Source organism: Scylla paramamosain, chromosome 10 (assembly GCF_035594125.1).
Source record: "Scylla paramamosain isolate STU-SP2022 chromosome 10, ASM3559412v1, whole genome shotgun sequence".
NCBI classification, from domain to species: domain Eukaryota; kingdom Metazoa; phylum Arthropoda; class Malacostraca; order Decapoda; family Portunidae; genus Scylla; species Scylla paramamosain.
In genome coordinates, this window is record NC_087160.1 from 11,513,673 (window position 1) to 11,539,906 (window position 26,234).

Genomic DNA, 26,234 nt, shown 5'->3' on the forward strand with positions numbered 1-26,234 from the left:
CGGAACCCATACTGGCGATCAGATAGAAGGTTGTGAAGTGATAGATGTTTAAGAATCTTCCTGTTGAGGACAGATTCAAAAACTTTAGATAAGCAGGAAATTAAAGCAATAGGATGGTAGTTTGAGAGTTAAACACAACCCTAATATTTGTTAACAAGCTGTATGTAGAACAATATTCTGTTCATGTGCCTTTCAGGTGATAGTGTGTCCTGGATCATTACTTCCAAATCTTTTTCTTCATTACTTTTTGTTATTATTTCTCCTCCAACTTTGTAATTTTATGAAGGTCTCTTTCTACTTTTTTCCTATTTCAAACACATGACATTTTCTGGCATTAAATTCTAGTTTCCATCTTCGGCTCCATGCATGTATCTTGTCAATATCCTTTTGTATCTCCTTGCAGTCATTTTCATCCTTTACTGTTTTCATTATTTTTGCATCATCAGCAAAATGGTTTGTATAACAATTTGGATACTCTGTCATATCATTTACATATATTTGAAACATAACAGGTACCAATACAGATCCTTGCAGTACCCCACTTGTCACTTCATGCCAACTTGAATTAGTCTCTCTTATTACTGTTTTCATTTCCCTCCCTTATAAATAATTATCCATCCATCTCAATGTTGCTCTCTTTAGTCCTCCTTCATTCTCTAACTTCCATATAAGACTTTTGCGGGGAATTTTGTCAAATGCTTTTTTTGAGATCCAGGTATACCACACTGACCCATCCGTCCCTCTCTTGCACTCCGTCTATTACTATCATATGAAAGCTCAGTAGATTTATAACACAGGATCTCCCTTTCCTGAATCCAAATTGCTTTTCTGTAATTATTTTTTCATCTTCTAAATATTGCACCCATCTATCTTTAATTACTATTTCACAAAACTAGCTTACAATATTTGTTAGTGACACAGGGATGCAATTAAATGGTTCCATTTTATTTCCCTCTTTGTATATTGGGACTGTGTTAGCCCCTTTCCATTCCCTTGGTACTTTTCCTTCTTTCAATGAGCTGTTGATTATTTCTAATATGGGCTCCTCCATTTGTTCTCTGCATTCTTTTAATATCAATCCATTTACTTAATCTGGCCCCATAGCTCTTCTAACATTCAGCTCTTCCACGAGTTTCTTGATTTCTTGTTTCTTCACTTGTATCTTTTGTATTCCCTCATTCTGTGATACCACATTTGGTGCCACAAAAGTGGTTTTCTTTGTAAACAGTTTGAAAACTTTCATTCATTAGTTCACTCATCTCCTCAGTAGTTTCATAAATTCTTCCTGCCCTTTTTAACTTGTTTATTTCTTCCCTGTGTTTCATTTTTCCATTTACATATCTGTAGAAGAGTTTGGTCTCTTCCTTACTCTTATTATTATAGCATACTCATTGCTTGTCTTTCTATATTCTTTCCAAGTATATCAGTTCAGTTTCCTCATAATTTTTCTCCATGCCCTGTCCTTTTTTGTTTTTTTGCTTCTACACACCTGGCATTATACCAATCATGCTTCCCAATTTTTAACTTTATAACTTGGCACAAACTGTTGCACACCCTCTCTGTACTTGCTCAGAAATATCTCATATTTTTTTCTTGCACTACTTTACCTTCAAATAGCTCTTTCCAGTTAATTTTTCCATGAAATTTATGAAGCTCAGCAAAGTTTGCCTTAGCATAGTTCTGTCTCCCATTTCTAAATTGTTTACACCTGTGCATCACTGTTTCCTCCTGTAGTACTATTTCTATTGTCACATGATCACTTTTTGCCATTGGACTTGGACACTGTATACTTGGTTTTACTTTCTGGGGTTTTCATAAACACTAAGTCCAATTGTGATGGTTCTTCTTCTCTGCATCTTGTAGATTCACTCACCCACTGTCTCATTGTATTCATCACCATGGGATACATAAGTTCTTTGCTCCATGTCCTGACATTCTCTTTCACTTCCATCTCCTCCCAGTTAATTTCTTTAGTGATGAAGTCACCTACTAAAGAGCACTTTGTTACTTTTCCTTATCATTTCCTCTATGCTATTTCTTGTTTCTAACTGCAAAATTTTATATCTATTGGTCTCCCATGCATTAGTTTTTGGTGGTATCTACATCACAATAATTTTTTTTTTTTTTTTTTCACTTCCTTTGCTCTTAATGCCATTACAAAGTTTCTGCCAGTCCATCACCATATTCCACTTCCTCAACAACAATATCCTCTTTTACCAATATCATCACTCATCCTTCCTCTCCTTTTCTGTCTATCCTCCATGTGCTTTATCCTTCCTTTGCAAACCTCAACTTTATTTCTTCTTTTAGTTTGGTTTCTGTTAAACATACCATGTCTGGTTTATTGTTCTTTAGATAGTCTCTAAGTTCCAACAAGCTCGACACTAACCCATCTGTTTAGTGATCTTCCTTGGCATCTTTGTGCCACCATTTCCTTACTTTGTGTGTGTGTTTGTGTGTGTGTGTGTAATGGGATCTATGCAACTTGAAATGTATTATAAATATGTAGTTCTTGAATAGTTATCTTTCTGTTGTTGCTACAGGTCACATATAATTGTATTTATAAAGTTTTTTTAATTAATTAATTAATTTTTTATTTTTACTATTATTATTTATTTATTTTTAATAGGGAACATTCTTTTTTAATTTGCTCCATTGTTGCAGTGATGTGCCCAGTATTGTGTTCAGGGCATGGTGAATACCGTGATGGGGAGTGTGTATGCCGTCCTGGCTGGAAGGGTCGTGAGTGCAGTATCCGCCATGATGAATGTGAAGTTCCTGACTGCAATAGCCATGGCCACTGTGTTGATGGTCACTGCCGTTGTGCTAAGGGCTATAAGGGTGAATTTTGTGAAGAAGGTAAGGGGGACAGTATTGTTTATTTATATACTTGTCTTTTTAGAGACTACTCTATAATGTGGGACTCAACAAATATTATTGTTTTTATCTTTTAATTCATCAATACGGGAAGTTTGGCAACTTTAATTATGGCATCTTTAATTATTTACATGTTTGATATTTTCTTTGCTACTTATGATTTTATCTTTATTCTTTTCAGTGATACAGCTGTTATTTGTATGATTTTGTCTGTCAGTGAAGTACATAATTAAAGTAATTAATGCATTGTTACCATGTCAATTAATTACTCATTGTATGGATGGTATGTATGGGTGGACACTGAAGCACAGTATTTTGTTGGTCCTTCTAATGACCAATCTAGATTTCAGTAGGCTCCTTTTTCTTCTTATGCTCATCCATTAAATTTCAACCTTTGGCGTGTTCACTATTTTGTAAATATTTTATGAGGATAAATGAGCATTGCTTACTTTTGCAACAGATGACTGTCCTCACCCAACGTGTTCTGGCCATGGGTGGTGCGTGTCAGGGATGTGTGTTTGTCAGCGTGGTTGGCGTGGTGTGGATTGCAACAGCAGGGATGATGCAGCCCTCCAATGCTTGCCAGATTGCAATAACCATGGCCAATTTGACTTAGAGAGCCACCAGTGTGTATGTGACCCTGAATGGACAGGAGCTGAGTGCACTACAAGTGAGTGCCATATGTCCTGTCAGCTTTACTCACCACTTGCTATGATTTCTTTACTCAATATAAGCTTCCCATGCCAATTTTTTTCTTAATATTATCTAGAACATTCTTAGCTTGCTTTCTTGCCTCCTCCCTCTTTCAGCCACATCACAAAAGTTTCCAGTCATTCTTACCTTTATTCTTACTACCTTAGAAATATGTGCATTAATTAACTAGTATCATCACTCTCATCCTTTTTCAAAAATAAATTCTAGAATACTGAGCATTTTATGTTCTTTTTTCCTTTTGCAATTTATTATCTCTCTTGTTAGAGCATTCCCTACATCTCTCTCATAATGTCTCTCTTAATAAAGTTTAGTTCCTAGTTAACATTAACTGTTAGAGTTTCATTATCTGAAACTAATAATGCATGCCATACAAGGTTTCCTTTAATTTACAAGGAAGATACCCCCTTTCCTTTTTATTTATTTATTTATTTATTATTTTTTTTCATGGGAAATTAGTTCTTTTACTTTCTTACTATACAGCAAATTTTGCTCAATCATCTAAATTATATATACATCACACACAGACTTACTGTTTTCCTTACTTGAATTCCATTTTACACACCATGTAAAATCATATATGTACATAGATTAAACTAACCATTGCACTGCTATACCTGTATTATGTCCAGGGATGTTCTTGGAATGCTTGACATCTGAGATGAATAATCTATTAGCATTCTCTTCCTTCCAACTTATATTTGATCTGCGTTCTGACCCATCTATCAGTATACAAAACTTGTCCCCATGAGAAGGGTGTTAGTCAAGATGAAGAACAGCATCCCCAATACACACGTAATCCCACAACTATGAAAATTTTTAAGTATTGTGATGAAAACTTACCCTTTCTTCTATAACATCCAGTATGAATGTCAACACACTCTTGGTATGCCATTGCTAACATCAATCACCCTTGCAAGTACTGTATCACCTCTTGGTGCTTCCTCTTCATCACCTTCATTTGTTCAGCACTCGTATATTTTCAAATCTTGGAATTCCATCTCACTCAGCACCCTTAGAACAAGCTATCAGGAAATCCAGACATACTGTAGTTTATGATATTGTATTAAGTCCTAATTAAGCAGTTTACTATAGCTTCTCCTCAGATAGCATTTAATTTATTTTAGCAGCATTCCACTATTAATTGATATGTTGGCATTGCAGAAGTATGTGACTTAGATTGTGGTCCACATGGGAGATGTGAGGGCGGTTCCTGTCTTTGCTCAACTGGCTGGACAGGTGAACGATGTGGCCTCATGACTTGTGATCCAAGGTAGGTATACAATGTATTCTTTTTTATCCATCAAACTTTTTGTAATAGTATGCAAAAGTTCAGGGTAGCACCCAAGAAAAATAGAACAAAGGAATTTGTCAAAGTAAATATCCAAGCAGAGAAATTCAGGTTCAAAAGAAATACTGGGTATCAGCAGCACCCTAACACAGAGATATTTTGCAGCATCTTACTGTTTTCAGTTGCTTTTGTTTGCACTACTTTTATTGTTTCCTCAATATTTTATATTATTATCATTGAAATTTTTATTATATACATGTGTATGGATACATATAGATAGACAGGTTTTCTCATTGTTTTATATTATCATTATTATTGAAACTTTTAGCTATATGCATGTGTATGAATACATATAGATAGACAAGTGCCACTCTAAGCAGTAATTACATTTGAGCATTGCCATACTTATCAATAATTATTAAGTTGTTGTTAACTGAAGTAAGCACTGCATTTGATATTAAATTTTACTTTTATAGGTGTGAAGAACATGGTCAGTGTAAAAATGGCACCTGCATCTGTATGACTGGATGGAATGGTCGTCACTGTACACTGGCAGGATGCCCTGCAGACTGCTCAAACAATGGGGCATGTATCATGGAAAATGATGAGTGGGTGTGTCGCTGTGAAAGCACATGGGAAGGTCTTGACTGCTCGGTCAAGCTGGAGACCATCTGTGATGATAGAAAGGATAATGACAATGGTTAGTGATTTCCTTTTGTCACCATTAGTCCCAACCAGTACATTGGAGTTAAAAGCAGTTAGGCAATGAAACCATGTAGTTCACAAAATGAGTTCTGTACCTCAGGGTAAGTTTTCATATAACTTGCATGATCCTTATATGATCTTCATATACATGTCAAGGGCATCGATGATGACGAAGAGTTTTGACAAGACACTGACATCTTTGAAAGGCATCAAACAGTAGTACTTTTGAGTAACAACCTATATATGCAGCACATACAGTGGTACCTTGACATGAGTTTAATTTGTTCCAGGACCAACCTCGTAACTCAATTTCCTCATTCAGTAAACCCTCAGTATTTCTATCTAATTGGGGGAAACCACTTATGATAAAAAAAAAAAGATCAGATTCCCCCCTCCCACACCAAATTTCGTTTGGTATATGAGGGTGAAGTTTGGCATACAAATATTAACCTCATATAACATAAATTTTGGCAACTCATACATTGGATGTAAATTTTATAGCATATACTTTATTTTGGTATATATAAAACAACAAATCTTATGGAAAAATGTTTTTTACTATGCTCAAGTAAACAAGGATACATTACAAACAAACAAACAACAAAATTGCATACATACTACACATACATACATACATACATACGAGCACAGCAACCTTTCATTTCAACTGCCGCTGTGAGACTGAGGCAGGGAGTGTGGGTGTGATATGTGTTCACCACCACCACCTACACCTCCCACCCTCACTCACTCCCCTGCCGCTGCCACCACTGACTGAACATTCCACCTCATTTACTGACCTGTGTTCAGTATATCAAATAGATGGTCAGTAGGCCATATTATGTTTGATAAATGTGAAATTTGCTTTAACAAGGTTTGATATACTGAGGGTGTACTGTATATCAAATAAATTTTTCCCATTGAAATTAATTCAAATACCATTAATCTGCCCCAGATTAATGGTATTTCAACCACCCCAATTTTTTTGTTACATAAAACCCTTCAAATAAACCCTTGATATAACAAACCTCTGTTTACTGAATTTCAGGCCTCAATCTCATATTTTTGGAAGATGGTAAGGTTTTTCTCCTGCGGAGGCTAGCTACACTCTCTGCAGTGACAACATGCACAGCTAACTCATGATTAGCTGCCGCTTGCTCTCTCTCTCTCTCTCTCTCTCTCTCTCTCTCTCTCTCTCTCTCTCTCTCTCTCTCTCTCTCTCTCTCTCTCTCTCTCTCTCTCTCTCTCTCTCTCTCTCTCTCTCCTTTATATATATATATATATATATATATATATATATATATATATATATATATATATATATATATATATATATATATATATATATACATACACACACACACACACACACACACACACACACACACACACACACACACACACACACACACACACACACATGAGTGAGATGAGGAATGTTGGATGGATGTTGTGGCGTTCACTGTGCCAACGAGTGGTGACATATGTGAAGTTGTCTTGTAACACGGATTTTGGTTCACAATGCAAAGCAAAAAATCAACTGAGCAACAGCTCGTAACTTGGAAAATTCATAAATTGGTGTACTCATAAATCAAGGTACCACTGTATAGAAGTATTTCAGTGAAATTTTATCTTAAACAATTCTTGCAGATGGTTTGGTTGATTGTGCTGATGCTGAGTGCTGTTCCTTTGAAAATTGTAAGCAGTCACCCCTATGTCTTACATCACATGATCCAATTGACATCTTGCTGAGAAAGCAACCACCAGCAGTTACTGCTTCCTTCTTCCAACGAACACGTTTCATTGTTGAGGAAGGCTCAGTCCAGAACTATGCTGATATGAATGCCTTCAATACCAGGTAAGCTCTTTTTTATTATTATTATTATTATTATTATTATTATTATTATTATTATTATTATTATTATTGTTATTATTATTATTATTATTATTTTTGGACTGTATTTGCTATGGTATGGACTGAAGCAAGGAAGGTGAAAATACACTTTATGTACATAAAAGTTTTGAATTAGATATGCCTACATAAGACTATTACAGCTATATCATTCATGCTGACTCATTCTAGAATGTGTATTAAGCATGATTTACTAAATATTATTTGTTGTTTCTACAATTTTCTGTCTCAAGAACATGTTAGCTGAATACTATCAGTCATTGTGTAACTACTATGAAGTCCTTATTGAGTGCCACACATGCTTACCTAATTTTTTTTCCATATCACAAACAGTACAAGGATGATATTTATCTGTTACCATAAATTTGACTACAATTTCTGCTTAGTGAAACCATAAGGATACTATTTTTATACAGCATATATCTACCAGCACAATCTTAACCTTCATCACAACAGGTTGCCATCTCCTTTATGAAAATGGCTAGCTGAAACAAGGCACCCACACACTCATTCACTTAATCATATTCATAAGCATTCTCTAAAAACACATTAATATTAAATTTTAGGCTCTTGGCCTCTATAGAGGAGAGGAATTATCCTCACCAAGCACGCAATATTAAATCTGGCATGAACCATGATGACCTAATTCAGAGGAACAGAGTTGCTGCTAGTGATGTTTGATAATGGTCAATACAATGCAGATTTGACCATTTAAATTAATGCTTCTTCTAACTGATTTGCTTATTATTATTTATTGTTACTATTATTGTTATTATTGTTATTATTATTATTATTATTATTATTATTATTATTATTATTATTATTATTATTAAAGATAACTATTTTTGTTTCTTATCATTTGATTCTAAACTACCTTACTGATATAACCTGTATGCTGATACAGCATTTAAAAATGTTAGTTGAATGACATTTACATGTATACCAAAGAGCTCATGTTGAGGATTCCGAAAGCACCACTGCTCAATTATTTATTTTCATTCAGTAAAGATGAAAGTTTAAATTTAAAAAATATTTATATATTTTCAAGATCCACATGAGATCACTAAACATTTATCAGTTTCTTTACATGGTGTAACACAAGTTTCTGTGGATATTGCTAGAGGTGAAAGTACAGGTTAATTTAAGTAAAAAATGTTATATGCACATATGCATTTTGATTCTTTGTTTAGCTGTGCTGTGAAATTCAAGTGTGGCTAGGAAACAGATACAGTGGCTGGGCCAGGCAGGTAACCATACTAGGACATGCAGACCTAGATGCCAGTTGGTGAAATTGAGGATTATTCAGTTGTGATCACAAGTTTTGGAGCTTTATAGTATCCCATAAGGAGATGAGTGGTAACAACAGACGGGTGATTTACTGATTAACATACACAATGATAGTACGTATGTATTTACTGACAAATAAAATTATAGGCTATGTGGCACCATGCCTACCAGAGCAGGAAGGGGGAAGAAGCGAGGCTAGCATCAAATCAGCAGCTTGCTATTCAGTCACACGTAGTTTCCTACCAAGAGAGTGACAGTGAATAAGTTTAAATTTTAATGTTGAGTTTTGAGAGAGAAAATCGCTGACAATGCCAGTAATGTGGGGTGTGTGGAGATAGTGTTTCTCTACCATGGATACCTGTCCAGTCTGGCCATTGCATCTGTCCCCTAGCCACACTTGAATTTTATACCACAGTTAAACAAAGCCTCAAAATACATTTGTGCACAGGACATTTTTAACTTAGCATAACTTGTACTTTCACCTCTAGAAATATCCGCAAAAAACTTGTGTTACATACACCCTGTGTAGAGATACCAGTGTGCTAGTGTAGTGCCAAATAGCTATAAAAATAATAATTATTTATATTTGCAAAAAATATTTAAAATGTGAGCTCTCCCTTTTGCACAGGCTTGAACCCTGATACTTGAATTCATGTACTTCCATTCAAGCAAATTTCACAATCTTTGGGATTTACACCTCTAATCCTAAGACATATATTGTCAATCAAAATCAACCCATTCTCGTTATTTATTTTCAAACCATCACTACTTTTATTTGCATCCATCAACTTCAAGTTGTATTAACTCTGTAAAACCATTAACAGTTAAATGTGGAAAACCTTGTAAAATGCAATACAGTGCATTTTAGGAAGAGTAGATAAAACAAGAAATGGGTAACTTAATTACTCACAGTCACTGTTATGTAACCATAGTAAAACAGAATAAAATAATGTACTGGAAAAATCAATTTATGAAAGAAGAAAACTTGGTAAACTTCATACTTTGTTGAAGTAGAGAATGACAGAAGGGAATATGAGCACTGTTTTCTTATAATTTTTTTATGACTGAAATCTGAAAAGTATTTGTTCAGGATCTTGTGAGTATGTAAAGATATTCTTTACACTGTTGTGGAATTAGTAATTCTGGAAGAAAGAAACATTTAATTGATATGTCTGGTGACATAAGATACATACAGGGAGATGCAGTGTATACCTTAAGATAGTGTGAGAATTTCATCAGACAGATAGAGACTAAATTGTGTAGAAAATGTCTGAGTGAAGAAGGGATTTCAGTGTGATAGGTAGACTTCTTTTAGTGTGAGAAAAGATATCATACCTGAACAGTGTACTATGGAAGTGATGAAGATGTACAATATAGTACAAATGATAGATTTGTATACAGTTAGGATACCCTATCAAGATGCAGTTTCTGTCATGATTAGCAGAGAGGAGTGAGGCATCAAAGATGATGGTGATGATGGTGATTGCCAGTAATTGTGTATATGGTAAACACTATGTGTTATAGCCTATGCTTGTACACAGAGCACAGCTGGAAAAAATAAATAAATAAATAACATCACTTAATGCATGTTTTATGTATTATAATTTTGCCTCTGCAAGAAAGTGTTCAGATTCTAATTATTTGCTTATTATGCACAGTGAGCATAAAGAGCTGATATTTCCTGATCAGTTTCTATTAATTTGTTTATTTTATTTATTTATTGATTATTTAATCATTCATTTCTAAGTCACTCATATTCACCACACATCCACTTTTCCATCATTCAGTCATTCATTTAGTGAGTTAACTCATCTTTATCATTTTAGCTTGTTTATTTATTGTGTGAGATGGCTGTGGATAGTCTGTTGGATGTTGTAATGTTGTGAGTGCAGTTGATGTGACACATTCTCTAACACTCAGTGACATACAAGGATAAAAATACATGGATATAATTACTGTATGTGTGTTAAATGTATTGATTCATCTCACTATACAGAAAACTAAGTAATGTCTTCAAGTGTGTATTTCATTTTATCTTTTTAGGTTAGGCAGTGAGCAATAATTTGATCTTATGAATAATTGAAGTGTGATAAATCTTAATACATGATTTAAGCAACCTTTCAAGGCAAACACATGTACTTTTGTAATAAATACTGCACTTTGAATTTCCCATGGAAAATAAAGTTAAATGATTTGACTGTAAGTTAGAGGAATTTCAGAGCCATACTCCTAATTTGAGTACTTCTGATATATTCACCTTTAAATTTTTCCAGATATTGTATAGTGATTTAACTGAATGGCCATCACAACATAATATCAGTTTTTTTGCACCCCAAAAACAAAACATAATAATTTTGAAGGGAATATTTTTTATTAGTGACATGTAAGCATTTAGGCATCAACATGGTTGCTTACTCACTCAGTGGTTGACAGTTTTTTTAAAAGAGAGAGGGATTGTGCTCATCAGCTCTATAGAGTGCCAGTATCCTTCTTTGTTTTTCCCAACAATATCTATTTTTGAATGCTGATAACAGCAAGACCATCCAGAGATAGACAAAACCAAAAGTTAAGTCTTACAAGAACAAGAGAGGCAAAAGGACAGAAATGTAAGGAAAATTAACAAATTTATCAAGCAGTATTCTGTCCCAACTCATGTCCTTGGTCCTTCCCTCATTGCCTGAGAGATGTAACAACACACACTCAGTGACATGACACATATGCATTTTGTGAATGATGGTGACAGTACTGTGTTCATTACTGTGAGGGACTGTAACACCAAGAATAGCCTATATAAATTTGAAAAAGGGAGGGACTGCACAGATCTAGGGAAGAAGTGTTTGCGAATGCATTATAATGGATGAAGTTATGACAAGATAATAGATGAGAGATCTAGTGCAAAAAAAAGTTGTTAATTGTCCTTGGCACATTATGAAAAGAGAAATATAATGTAATCTTCACCTAACAGTAAAGTAATTGAGGGAAAAGAACCCCTGTGTTCTTTGTGATGGCTGTAAGGATTTTTATTATGAGATCACAATCTCTGACCCTGTGATCACATAGTGTTTTTGTTATCTTTTTGATACCAACTCTATAGAGATAGAGAAAGAGGACTGCCTGATGGACACAATCATAACAAAGAAATTAGGGAACAAGTGCCTACAGAATATCTGTTGTCTCCATGAGGCCATTGATGGAAGCAGCACCACAACCAACTTTGCAGCCCAGTTTTCTCTAAACTGATTTTAATTTTTACTATAAAATAAATTTGGTGCTTTCAGAAAGATTTTATTTTTTCTTTACTTTAGTTTTCAGTAAATGCACAATTTTGCACAAGAGAGACATTCTCCTTAGTTCTTTTATTATATTAAAAGTCAATATTTTCTGGTTTTGCACATTACAAAATTTCCTAAGTAGTAATTTCTCAAACATAAACAAATCTTTTTAGCTAAAACTACTCTGCTACCCTTATGTACTAAGTACCAGACTATAACCAGATGGAGTTTCAAACAACATGAGTCTGTAGCATTTATGTTAGAATGGAGAGTGATTTATTTTCTTTTATTTATTTTACTTTTATTTATTTATTTTTTTTATTTATTTATTTTACATTGATAAAAATTGACAACTTTTGACATCAAAATGAGGAAGATGCTCACACAATAAAAAACACTGATGTTATTAAAAGCAAATTTTATTACCAAACATAGAAAAGGACAAAAGATGTATTTCTGGAAATTAACATTTATAATGGAATTCAGTGAAGTTGTCAGTGTGATGTGCTGGATGGCTTTTTCCTGTTGTAGTCAGTAAGGATAAGTATTCTGTCTGCCTAGGGAATAGGGAGCTGAGATGGATTTTTATTTAATCTTAGGGAAAATTCATGTGTATATGTGTGGGCCACCTTGTCTCCACTAACTTCCCCTCAACCCCATGCGGATGATGGTTTGATAAATAGATTAGTAACCAGCATTTCATCATTTACATGCTTCTCATCACACTGCTGCATAATATTGTTGTATTTACCATGATAAAAATAACTAAGAAAACAGTGCATGCAGTTTTTCTTAGTACAAGCCTTGGAAAGTAAACATGGAAAATGTTACAGTTCCAAGGACAACCATGAAACCACTCCTCTAAAGATATAATTACTTGTAGTTGGTTGATAAGTTGACATTTTTATAGTTCTTTTAACTAAACATAAATTTACGAAATTAAATAAGAACTGGGTTAGAGAGCAGCTTTTAGTGTGAGGAACATGTAATAATGCCATCTTAAATGCAATCTTAAATTTGGAGAGGAATTTCAATTGTCATGCTCTGCAGAATCATCATCCAGAATTAATTATAGATAAATAAGGAATAAATGAATAAAATATATATGATTATATTATCTGTGCCAGTAAAATTATGAAGTCACATATTCATTAGATATTTACACTACATTGTTTTTATTAAATTTATTATGAAAATAAAGTCAGATAAAGACAGTCTAAAACTATTATGTCAACAGTAAATATTTCCATGCTACTTTGTGGGATTTTTCATTTTACTGGCAGTCTGTTGTATCATCATTCATACAATCTTTAGCAGAGAGGGTTCTTAGTTTCCTTTGATGTACTTGATACTTGATTTCAAATTAAATGCAATATGATTACAATGAAAAGTATTAGTGAAAACGAATAACATACATACATAAAGGTAATGGAAAACTGTAAAGCAGTGGAAAAGAGAGAAAAGCTGATGCTCTGCCTCAAGCAATTATTGTTTTAAAATATGACATTTCTCAGAGCAGATCACTCTGAATTAGCAATTTGCAAATTATGGTAACAGATGGGAAGTAAAGTCATTCAGTACTAAATAAAAGTAAGAATAATCAGTACATATATTGTTAGTCTCTAATAATTGAGAGGAACACCCTGGTTGCACATCACAGATAGGCTGAAGAACTACTATACCACTTTTTTGTCCTGCATATCATCAAACCAAAAGAGCAAAATGAAGCTAATGGATACATCCTCCTTTATTTTTATTCTTATGTTCTTGTCAGAACTACTTCCCGTCAAGGGGCATCTCAACTTGGTATATCAATAAATGTAGTCAGGTCTTGGTATGATTTAAATATATGATTATTTGAAAAAATAAATAAATAAATAAATGAAGTTTTCTGTGCACACATGAAGGGTTAATCCATAATGAAAACTCTCCTTTGATTATCAGGTGAAAACCAAAAAAAAATAATTGTGAATGCTTGATTAGGAAATTTTGAGATTGATATTTTCTTAAAGAATTTATTTTTAATGTTATTTAAGATTGATATATTTAACATTGACAAGCACCATGTGTTCTAAGACAATAATTTTAAATATCATATTTACTAACAAAGATCATTAATTATCTGTAAATTAAAGGTGTCTAAACATAAATATCTGTTAGATTGTGACCTAGGATAGCTGAAGCTTAGACTCAGTATTCAATTTCCATTCATTATTAACTTCATACATTTGTCCTTAAACCAGTAAGAGTCAAGGAAACTACAACATTTAAAAACTTTTTATGATTTATTATAAGGCTGAAACATTCTTCATGATATCTCACTCAGTTATTTTGACTACATGTGCAAGCAGCAAAAAATCAGAAATTCACCACAGCCATGTAGGGATGATGGGAATACATAAAGTTAATTTGTTAGTTTTTATTGTATTTTCAGTTTTCAAAAACCAAAATATATGTATAACTACTATTTAGAAAAAACACTTTTGTAACTTATTACATATTAGAAAAAGCACCTCTGTAACTTATTACAAATTAAGAAATTAGTGTCAGAAACAAAATACGTAAATATCTCTTCCTTTAATAGGCAGCTATAGTATGTCAAATATATTTATTTTTCAACATCCTGGTTCTACTGACTGCCTTCAATATCAATCTTCATGGCTTAAAATCATTATAATTTTATAGAAATATTGCATCTTGTGACAACTATAAAGATGAAAGCTTCAGTGTATGTAAGAAATAGAATTAAATATATGTCCATCAAATATATACTGATAATATAATTCATGATACATAATCATAGGAATTCTTTATAGGCAATAAAATTCATTTAATATAAAGAGTACTAAATTTGCAAAGTATTAAAACCAATTAAAAAAAAACATTCAACTTGGAAGGAAAGTCTTCTTAAGGTAAAAAATATTGACTATTTGTCATATATGTATTTCACTTGAAAGAAGTGATCACTTAATGTGATCACTCCCTCAGCTGAGTAAAATAACAAGTCATTGAGTAGATGAGGCTGTTGCTTTTTTAGTAATTACTGCCTCGTACTTAACTAATATAGATGGTCTGTTTTTCTTCAGCATGCACAGGAATTACATAAACGAGAGGTGAGTGGTAAAATGCATGAGATGAATACCATAGAAGCATTGCATGGGAATTTTGTTTATTTTTGCATATAATATCAGAGTTGTAATTTTTTTGCTCTGCTAATAGATAGTACATCTATATATTTAGAAAGAGATATGCAAACACACAGATCAACACACACCTAACCTGAGTTGAATTGTATGTTGTATTAGACTGAGTGCATATCATCGATGTACCGGGGGCCCTTAATTTCTGTGAGTCTTGAATCACAGCCTTAGATTACGTGTGAATTGTAGCAAAGAATGTTCAGATGTGCAGCATGCTTGTAGGCTTTTGATGGTGAGGTAGGAGGCAAGGGACACTTATGCCTCGCCTCTATTATTACTTCATGGTACTTGCAGTTTATTCCATCATTCCCTATAGTATTTGATTTTCAGTAATTGATGTATTTTTTTTATAAAAGTATTTAGTATGTATAGACCACAGAATGTAACACAGTCTTTGAGCCTTATTCTGTGATAGACCATCAAGCCTCAGACCACAAGCCAAGCACTGCTTACTTAGATGTAACTCATTCCACCACTTGGCCCTCAGCCATCTGTGGCAAGCTGTCTCATCATCTGATACAGCCACCTCCTCTTGTACTACTCCAACCTCACATCATAAAAGTTAGCCCTCATACACCACTCTCTTCCCAAGTTCCTTTAAGAGAAAGACATTTCACAGAAAGAATAGAGAAAGCATGATGTCACTTGGCAGATTCCAATTCAGCTATTTCTTATAAGTAGTCTCTATTACAGACTGGTCAGATTTGTCATTTAAGCTATTGCTGCATAAAACACTACTGCATGGAATCAGAATGCTCCCTGCTAATTACTAGGTTTATTATATTCACTCCATATTATACAGAAGTAAGAAATTCAGTAAGAATTTATTGTTCAGATGTGATGAATATGTTTAAATATTTATTTGACATATATGGCAGGAAATAATTTGATGGAATCAGAAGTTTTCCAAGATTTATTCAACATTCAATAGGTAAACTTTTCATGCCTGAAAATTTACACACACGCACACACACACACACACACACACGCTAATGAATGCAGAAAATATGAACTCATCTGTGATACATTCCGACCAAATAGGATTATGTTGAAATTTGCTGAAACACTTAAATGAGGCTATTCCATTATTGATTGTAGTAAAGTCTTGGGGCCCATCTCAGTTTTATACATTCACCCAGTGAACAGTGTGAATTTTGTTTGTTAAAATACTTGAGAGACTTGCTTTCAGTTGGTTTAAATCTAGTGTAAAAAAAAATTCCCAAGAAATCCGTGAAAGAGGTTATGACCCTCCTAGAGATGCAAGATGGTTACACATTTCTGATAAAAAAAAAATAAAAAAAAAGTTATATCCTTCCAGTCTTTCATGTTCCACAGCTTTTACCATTGACAGGTACTTTCCAACTCATACATCTGTAAGTCTTAAAGGCCCCCGGTATCAGGAAACTGTTTTGTATCTAGTATTTACTGTGATATCAGAGTTGCCTATTTGTGAAAGGTAGATGTGTGCATACTGTTTTGTTTTCAGTTATTTTATATACGTCTCTTTGATACTGTGACTGTGCAGGCCTGTGAAATTTTTCAAAGGCGTCTCAGATAATAGATTGTATGAGGTGCCTAAAATCATACTGTACCAAGTGCTGTAAAAAAAATAAATAAATAAAAAATAAAAATAATAATAAATAAATAAATAAATGAATAGATAAATAAATGTTGTGTAATGTCACTGCTATCTCATTCTATCATGCTTATTACAATGATGATTAATTTGACTATGGTGATAATGAGAATGTTAACATTAAAAGTAAAATTATTAATAAAGTTTATAAAAGTTGAAGAAACAAGAGGAAAAAGTTTTACTGCATTTTTATTGTTCATATTTTGGTGGTAAAACAGCACAGAAATTATAATGTTTGCATCTCCGCTTGAGTATAAACAGAATCCTTCTCCAGTGACAGAATTGTGGACACTGATTGACCAGGAGTGCATTTCTTTACACGCCTCACATACTTAACTTACTTTCATTGGCTATACAACATGGTCCCTTTAAAGAGACATTTGGTATTTTATACTACCAAGCTCAGGGATCAGCTCAAGGCTGTACTATCAGGGATTAAAGTTACACTTACTTAATGGAAATTTCTACCTTATTGCAGCATGCATTCAGAACCTGTGACTCATTCCCCAGATAGAGGGATGTTTGGGGAAGATAGAGGGATGTTTGGGGAACACAGTACTATACTTAACTCAGTTTTGGGTACTATGGCATTTGGTATGGTATGATTCTAAGTGCCTCATATATATATATATATATATATATATATATATATATATATATATATATATATATATATATATATATATATATTATATATTTATAGATTTTTATTCATTTATTTATTTTTATATTGAATGTGTTACTTTACATAGAGAATGAAATTATTCCCAGAATTCTGAGCTTTCTCTCTATGAAACTCTATTGATCTTGCTTTGTATGGCTTGAAGCTTAGTGTGATGAATTTATCATATTTGATCTTATGAAATATTATACTACGTGTCTGTTATTTTTTAATTGTGCCCTACCACCTTGATGAAATATTATTGTGTGTGTTTTTTAAACATAAATTGTGTTTGGTTGCTGTTTTTTTCATGTACTGTATATGATAAGACCAGAAATCAGAAATGGTCTTACTTTATGTTTCATCTTAATCATGCTCAGATAATTTTCAAATATCATGTTTTGAAAGGCTCTATTGTCATATTAAAAGTAAAATATGGTAATCCTTCATTATAGTGAACATTGATGCAGTAGGCACTAAGTAAAATGGTTACCAAAAAATAAAAAGAAATTGATAGAGTAATGTAAAAAATATTATTTACTCAAGGATTTTGAACTGTGTGTTGACTGAGACCACATGCAGATATTTAACAACATACTCTGGTACGGTGAAGTTATATCTATTTACTAATCATACCTTTACCATGGCCTCTCATAAATCCAAAGGAGTAACTTGTTACACAGATAATTGAACTGATAAATATCAAGTAACATTATCAAACATTGATGTCCACTACATGCCTCTTGCACTTCTTCATTATTACTAGTAATGTTAAAAAAACATTACCTACTATCAATAAAATTAGCATGAAATCAAGTGATGAAACATTGCATTCTAAATGTACATGTTTATGCCTCACTGATCTCTCACCTAATACATATTTACATTATTCAAGTTCTAGTGCTGACATTGCATATTACTTAACTTAGTACATTTGATTTTACAATTATCAGGATTTTCTTGTCTTGTTTTCTTTTTATCTTGAGAAGAGGAGCAAAAGCTCAGCACATTACAATAGCAAAGAAACCCCCATAAAGTGTTTTGACTAGAATCATTACTGCCTATTTATAACTGCACCCTACTGACCCATTAAAAATGCTTTATGCTTTGAATGTACAGAATTAACAATAATACTGTACCTACCTTTGCCTCTCTCCTTCAGGCAAATTATCATATAAAACTTTGGAAAATAATCAGGAAAAATTATGATGTAAAATTGTTCCCTATATATGAATAAGCAACAAATGGCAGCAAAAATCTCATAGATACAGTGATCTCTTAGAAGATAGTTAATGAAGCACCACTCTACCTATTGATGTAGGTAGTAAACACATTGTTGCAACACACAACTCAAGAAATTGATGCCTTGTTATAAAGAAGGATTACTGTATTCCAGTTAAAGAACTTAAAACAATTCTGCATTCAGAATTATTCTGTGAATTCCATTTATTTATTTCTTAACCTTATATGAAAAATTACAAAGTTTTATCAAGAACACTTCTATTTTTAGTCGTGCCTCAGTGGTACGTGGAAGAGTTATCAGTGGGCGAGGAACAGGACTCAGAGGAGTAAGAGTGTCCCACTACCGGCCAGCAGACACAGGCTTCACTCTCACACGTCCTGGAGGCTGGTTTGATCTCATGGTTAATGGAGGCGGTGCTGTCAGACTGCTGTTTGGAAAGTCACCATTTTCCCAAGTCACTGCAACAGTGTGGGTGCCTTGGAATGAGGTAAATGTTTATTTATAATGTGATTCAGTCATGTTGTCTTCCTTTTTTTAGATATAAGGTAAATTTTGTAATCAATTAAAATTGACAGTATTACATAAAATAAACTCTAAATATTTAATCTTAACTGCATGCTGCTTTCTCACATAACTTTGTTTTCAGTTGAACTGTTACCTGTCAAGGAATACTGTTATTGTTGGAAACAATTAGTACAATATCTTGTTTCTAAGCGCAGCCCTAGTTATCCAACATCAGCATTCTTGTGTATTTCCAACAGAGATTCCTGCACAATAATTTTTATCTAGAAATATTTAACATTATTTACCTAGTCATGTCATCCATCTCACCACACAAGCAAATAAACAGGATTTACTTGAATATTCATTATCTACTTACTTAATACACTGAATTTCAAGTTTCTTTCCATTGTACACTTGTTCTCTCACAAATGTATCATTGAACACATAATTTTAAATTTGCTTTTCAGCAAGCATAATTTTCTAGATACAGTAAAATCCCTCTCATCCGGCATTCGAGTATCCGGCAGCTTCAAGTATCTGGCACATTTTTCCCCGAGCCTTAAAATCAATAAAAAATCAATGTGTACTCATAAAATCAATTAAAATTCCTGCGCGAGGCATACTTTGTCCCCTCGCCACCAGAGCACACTGCTTCGCGCCACCTGCGGCCCACTGCACTGTGTTTACTCAGTGACTCAGTCCCGCGTGTGCACTGCTTATCGGCTGACGCCTTCATCATGCCTAAAGTTGTAGAAAAGAGGAAGCGTGTTGTGCTTACACTTAAGCAGAAGGTAGACATTTGTCGACGATTAGAGAGAGGTGAAAGCAGACAGCAACTAATGGCAAAATATGGTGTGGGCTCATCAACTATTTATGACATTAAATCCCAAACGAAAAAGTTGCGGGATTACATGAAGGCCACCGACACCCCAAAGGCAGCGGAAAATCGTCACACACTGCAGTATCATCGTGGTGAAATGATGGACAAAGTGTTATACGAGTGGTTCAGCTTGAAAAGCTCAGGAGTCACAATTACAGGCCCAATGCTGTGTGTTGGTGAGTGTGAGGTGGCAGCGCGGGTGGCAACGCGCGGCACAGCGATCAGCTGATCTTTGTTATGGTAAGATGCGTGAGTGTAGGGTGGTGATTGTGGACATAATTTCACTTCTATTCAAGTATCCGGCAATATTCAAGTATCCGGCATGTCGGCGGTCCCATTGATGCCGGATAAGAGGGATTTTACTGTATTATTTTTAATGAGCCACAGAACTATATCATTGTACTATTACAAAGTTTTGCATTTTCAGCCAATATGATTATTGTGCAAGACAAAGACCTTAAAGCAGAGAGCAAACTTCCTTGCATGCAATGAAAATCTGAGTGCGAGAAGGACTTTTCAGAAGGGTGAATTTAATCTGTGGTAATTTTAGTGGCACTTCAACATTTGCAGACAAGTTCCATTGTATGCTGCTTCTTTTTCAGATTGTTGTCACAGAGACCATTGTTATGACCATGGCAGAAGTTGTGCCCCCACCACCACAAACTCCCTGTCCTGATCACAATTATGATGAGCTGAAGCCCGTTGTTCTGGCTACTTGGAAACATGGTTTCCAAGGTGGATGCCCTGAGTGTTCTGCAATCCTGACAGAATCTCAAGTAGTGCAAGAAAGTCTAAATATCCCTGGAACTGGACTTCATTTGGTCTACCATTCTTCTAGGTATATTAATGCTTTTCCAGCATTACTGATTCTTTTATTGCAAAAGAAAAACACCTTAATATCTCAATGTCAAGATATCTATTCTACAGTAGTTAGTTGCATATTTCAGACTTAAAGGATAGAGTGAAAAACAAAAAATGCAATGATACCATTTCCTTCTATGATTCCACTTCATTAACTACAGAGAATATACTAGGAGAAAATTATGAAAGACAATCATGTATATGACAGTAGGCACACCATGTGTAGTAATAATTAAATTTTAGATGCTGAATTATAAATTATATTGCATTTTTACCTTTTTAATAACATAAATAGTGAATTTGAAAATTAACTAGTAATATGGACATTTTAAGGGATATAGATTTACTTATTATGAATTACTTCATCTTTAACGAAAACTTAACAGTAACAATTTCACAAAAAGTGTTGCTTCAGTTGTAGGATTAAAGTAGCATTATGATAATACTTAGTAGTAATCCTTAGATCATTTAAATGTAAGACATTTATGACCAGTAAATGAGAAGACATTTGAAAATCACATATTTATGTATTTTTAGATTACTAAATTTTTTCATACATTTTGAGTAAATTAACTGTCATTACAGGTCATTGCCACTGCAATTTTTATTAATGCTTTTCCACCAGATTACAGATGTCTTTTCTATGTGGTATGGATTAATGACACTTGATGATCATAGTTGTACTAATGCAATATCCACATGTCTCACAGAGCTCTGGGATATGAATCCACAATTCAGCTTCAGTTAACCCCTTCAGTCATCCCAGAGACACTGCGACGAATATATCTCAGAATTACTATTGAAGGAATTCTTTTTGAGAAAACATTTGAAGCTGATCCTGACATCAAGTTTACATATGCATGGAATCGACTAAATGTATATAGGTGAGTGCAAACACACACCTCTGATATGGTCAAAGACAATGAAGTTAGAAAGTATACAGAGAGTAACAGCTTAGATTTCCAAAAACCTACAAGCTTTCTCACATAAAGAAAGGTTAACATTCCTGACAATACCTACTTTGAAGTAAAGAAGAGAAAGGGTGGCCATATTTCAATATATAGAGCTATGAAGTAATTGGTAGTGGATAGAGATTATCTATTTGAATTGGATGCAAGGGATATGGGAGGTCACAAATAAACTAAAAAGATATGTCTGTAGATGAGATCAACAAATTTAAGTTTCCATTGTAGAGCAATAGAAGTTTAAAATAACTTGGATGCAGAAGTGGTCCATACAACAACTATTCATGAATTCAAAGGTGAGCTAAACAATAACAGATATGGAGATGAGACAGTAGAAGCATAACTCCTCCTGTATGTCTCTGTTTCCTCCTACTTTGTCTTTCCTCATTTTCAGTCCAAAGCTGGATGTTGTGTCTATGTGCACAATGACTTAACTTTCTCTCATACCCATGCTCTTGAATCTTTTGAATGTTTCCACTATCTGGCTACAACTACAGTCACTCTCAAACTGTATACCTCTTACCTAATTCCTCTGACTATAAAAAAATTCTTTGACTACTTAAATTCCAAAGTGGAGCACATCCTGACTCTCTTCCCTTTTGCAGAGACTCCATTCTTGGAGACTTGAATGTTCACCACCAGCTTTGCCTTTCCTTTCCCTTCACTGACCATCCTGGTGAACTAAACTTTAACTCTACTATCCTCCATGACCTAGAGCAATTGGTGGAATACCCTACTCATATTCCTGACCATCTTTGAGATACTACCAACATTCTTGACCTTTTCCTCACCTCTAACTCTTCTGTTTATGCTGTCACCATATCTTCTCCATTGGGCTCCTCCAATCACAACCTCATATATGTATATTGTCCTGTTGCTCCATTCCCTTTTCAGGATCCCCCAAAGCGGAGGTGCCTCTGTGTTTTGTCTCTGCTAATTGGGGGAACCTGAGGAGGTAGTATGGCTGATTTTCCATGGAATGACTACTGCTTCTGTGTCAGAGACCTGTCTCTGTGTGTTGAGCACATAACAGAGGTGATAGTGTCTGACATGGAGGCGTACATTCCTCACTCTTTCTCTCACACTAAACCTTCCATATCTTGATTTAACACATCCTGCTCTCATGCTATACATGATAGAGAGGTGGCCCACAAAAGGTACTTGAGCCTTCCATCACCTGAATCTCATGCACTTTATATTTCTGCCTGGAATCATGCCAACTCCGTTCGCCAACTAGCCAAAACTCCTTCATTAATATAAAGTATCAAAATCTTTCAAGAACTAACTCCTCTTGTGATTTCTGGCACCTAGCCAAAAACATCTCCAATAACTTTACTTCATTTTTCCTTCCTTTATTTCAACCTGATGGCACTGCTGCCATCTCATCTATCTCTAAAGCAGAACTCTTTGCTCAGGCTTTTGCTAAAAACTCCACCCAGGATGATTCAGGGCTTGTTCCTTCCTCTCCTCCATCCTCCAACTTCTTCATGCTATTCATTAAGATCCTTTGCAGTGATGTTTTCCATGCCTTTTGCTGGCCTTAACCCATGGAAGGCTTATGGACCTGCTGGAATATCTCCTATTGTTCTCTGAAACTGTGCCTCCATGCTTGCACCTTGTCTAGTCAAACTCTCCCAGCTCTATCTATTAACATCCTTGCTGCTGGAAGTTTATTTACATTCAGCCTGTTTCTAAAAAGGGTAACTGCTCTAATCCCTCAAACTACCATCCTATTGCTTTAATTTCCTGCCTTTATAAAATTTTTGAATCTATCCTCAACAGGAACATTCTTAACCCTTATATTCCGGTAATTAAACTATTTTCCCATAAGCCATGACGGGTAAAAATCATAAACCTAGAAATTGTCAGAAGACTGTTTGAATACTAATATTTTTTTCTCTGTGTTATTCTGAATACAATGATGTACTTTGTAGCTCGATGTGATCTCTGAAAAGGTTAGTTATGGCTTATCAAGGATCTCGCTGTGTGATCCGTCAACCAGAAACAGCCTGGAGAACACACACACACACACACACACACACACATATAATAATAGGGAAGGATCTGAGATCCTTACCTATTATCAGGCTGTCCGTGTCCTTCGCTCTTATCAGGTCCCTTGGCTCTTATCAGGGTGCTTTCCACACAGCAGGTCGCTGGGGTTGCCAAGTGTCGCCCTCAGAATGGGAGAATAGCTTAGTTACCGCTAAATATACAGAGCTAGTGGCAACACTACGGGTGGAAACAGATGCCAGACACTTCCACGTGCCATCTGATTCGAGAAACTGCGCTTGGAGCTCAAAATTGAGGCGCGAAAATTCTTGATTACAGGAACAATCGCCATCACTACGGACGCACTGATGCAATCGTTCATATATGATCACCAGAATGAAAGGGTTAAACATTTATCACAATCTTCTATCTGATCATTCTGTCAGGGCTGTTCTACTGGTGGTCTGGCTTTTGTTTCTGAGTCTTGGTCATCCTCTCCTAGGGATTTTGGTGAAACTTTTGCTGTTGTCGTAGACATATCAAAAGCTTTTGATAGAGTCTGGCATAAAGCTTTGGTTTCCATAGTACCCTCTGATGGCTTCTATCCTTCTCTCTGTAACTTCATAAGAAGTTTCCTCTCTGACCGTTCCATTGCTGTTGTGGTAGATGACCACTGTTCTCCTAAGTCTATTAACAGTGGTGTTCCTCTGGATTCTGTCCTGTCACCCACTCTCTTCCTATTATTCATCAATGATCTTATAAACAAAACTTGTCCTATCCACTCCTTCACTGATGATGCCACCCTGCACTTTTCCACATCTTTATGTAGACGTCCAACACTCCAGGAAGTAAACAGCTCATGCAGGGAAGCCACAGAATGCTTGACCTCTGATCTCTCTATAATTTCTTATCAGGGCAGGACAAACTTAGTAATGTTCAATGCCTCAAAAACTCAATTCCTCCATATATCAACTTGACACAACCTTCCACACAACTGTACCCTCTTCTTCAGTGACACTCAACTGCCCTCCTCTTCTACACTGAACATCTTCAGTCTGTCCTTTACTTATAATCTAAACTGGAAACTTCACATCTCATCTCTAGCTAAAACAGCTTCTATGAAGTTAGGTGTTCTGAGATGTCTCCGCCAGTTTTTCTCACCCCCCCAGCTGCTAACTCTGTACAAGGGCCTTATCCGTCCATGTATGGAGTATGACTTACATTTATGTGGGGTTTCCACTCATACTGCTATTTTAGATGGTGATCTCAAAACCTCTTATCTCATTAACTCCTCTCCTCTTAACTAACTGTCTTCAGCTTCTCTCTCATTGTTACAATGTTGCACCTCTTGCTATATTTTACCACTATTTTCACACTAACTGCTCTTCTGATCCTACTAACTGCATGCCTCCCCTCCTCCCACAGCTTTGCTGCACAAGTCTTTCTTTCTCTCATCCCTATTCTGTCCACTTCTCTAATGCAAGAGTTAACCGGTATTCTTAATGATTCATCTCTTTCTCTGATAAACTCTGGAACTCCCTGCCTGCTTCTGTATTTCCTTCTTCCTATTACTTGAACTCTTTCAAGACACTTATCTTTTTTTTTTTTTTACCCCATTCTGTTTGACATATCTATGGGATTTAATATTAAGTGGGCCTTTCTCTCTCTCTCTCTCTCTCTCTCTCTCTCTCTCTCTCTCTCTCTCTCTCTCTCTCTCTCTCTCTCTCTCTCTCTCTCTCTCTCTCTCTCTCCCCTTTGGCCAGTAGCCCTCTTACACACACACACACACATACACACATACATATACACCCACCCACACACACACACACACACACACACACACACAAATGTGTGAAAGGTGCAATTTAATTTGTACCATGAAGGTCCAAGGTTATGTTGATACAACTTGAAGAATAGACAAGTGTGTCAGATTATTTTCTTAAGTGTGGAAATTAATGAACATAATGCAAATTCTAGTATTTTATAAACTTAATCCTATGTTCTCATAGGTAATTTACATATATTTATAACCCCACATTAATTTGATATGTATGTTTTCCACAGGCAACGAGTGTATGGTGTAACATGGGCTGTGGTGAAGGTGGGCTTTGCATACAGTAACTGTGATCAGATCATATGGGATGCACAAACTACTCAAGTATCTGGACATGACATGAGCATATCAGATATTGGAGGCTGGGATCTTTCAATCCACCACAGATACAATTTCCATGAAGGTG

At 34.9% G+C, this 26,234-nt stretch overlaps 1 protein-coding gene across 3 annotated transcripts in view; it reads left to right on the forward strand.

Annotated features, from left to right (window-relative positions):
• The window catches only part of LOC135104233 (teneurin-m-like), a 116,224-nt gene that overhangs the window by 74,258 nt on the left and 15,732 nt on the right, over positions 1-26,234 (forward strand). For 2 of the 3 annotated variants that reach the window (XM_064011387.1, XM_064011388.1), the window contains exons 5-14: positions 2,665-2,859; positions 3,338-3,547; positions 4,753-4,861; positions 5,356-5,579; positions 7,232-7,439; positions 15,139-15,165; positions 19,060-19,279; positions 20,779-21,014; positions 21,748-21,921; positions 26,059-26,231. In XM_064011387.1, the coding sequence (XP_063867457.1) occupies positions 2,665-2,859; positions 3,338-3,547; positions 4,753-4,861; positions 5,356-5,579; positions 7,232-7,439; positions 15,139-15,165; positions 19,060-19,279; positions 20,779-21,014; positions 21,748-21,921; positions 26,059-26,231 (1,776 nt within the window). The remainder of the gene's footprint in view (positions 1-2,664; positions 2,860-3,337; positions 3,548-4,752; positions 4,862-5,355; positions 5,580-7,231; positions 7,440-15,138; positions 15,166-19,059; positions 19,280-20,778; positions 21,015-21,747; positions 21,922-26,058; positions 26,232-26,234) is intronic. The other variant, XM_064011389.1, reaches the window with a different exon arrangement.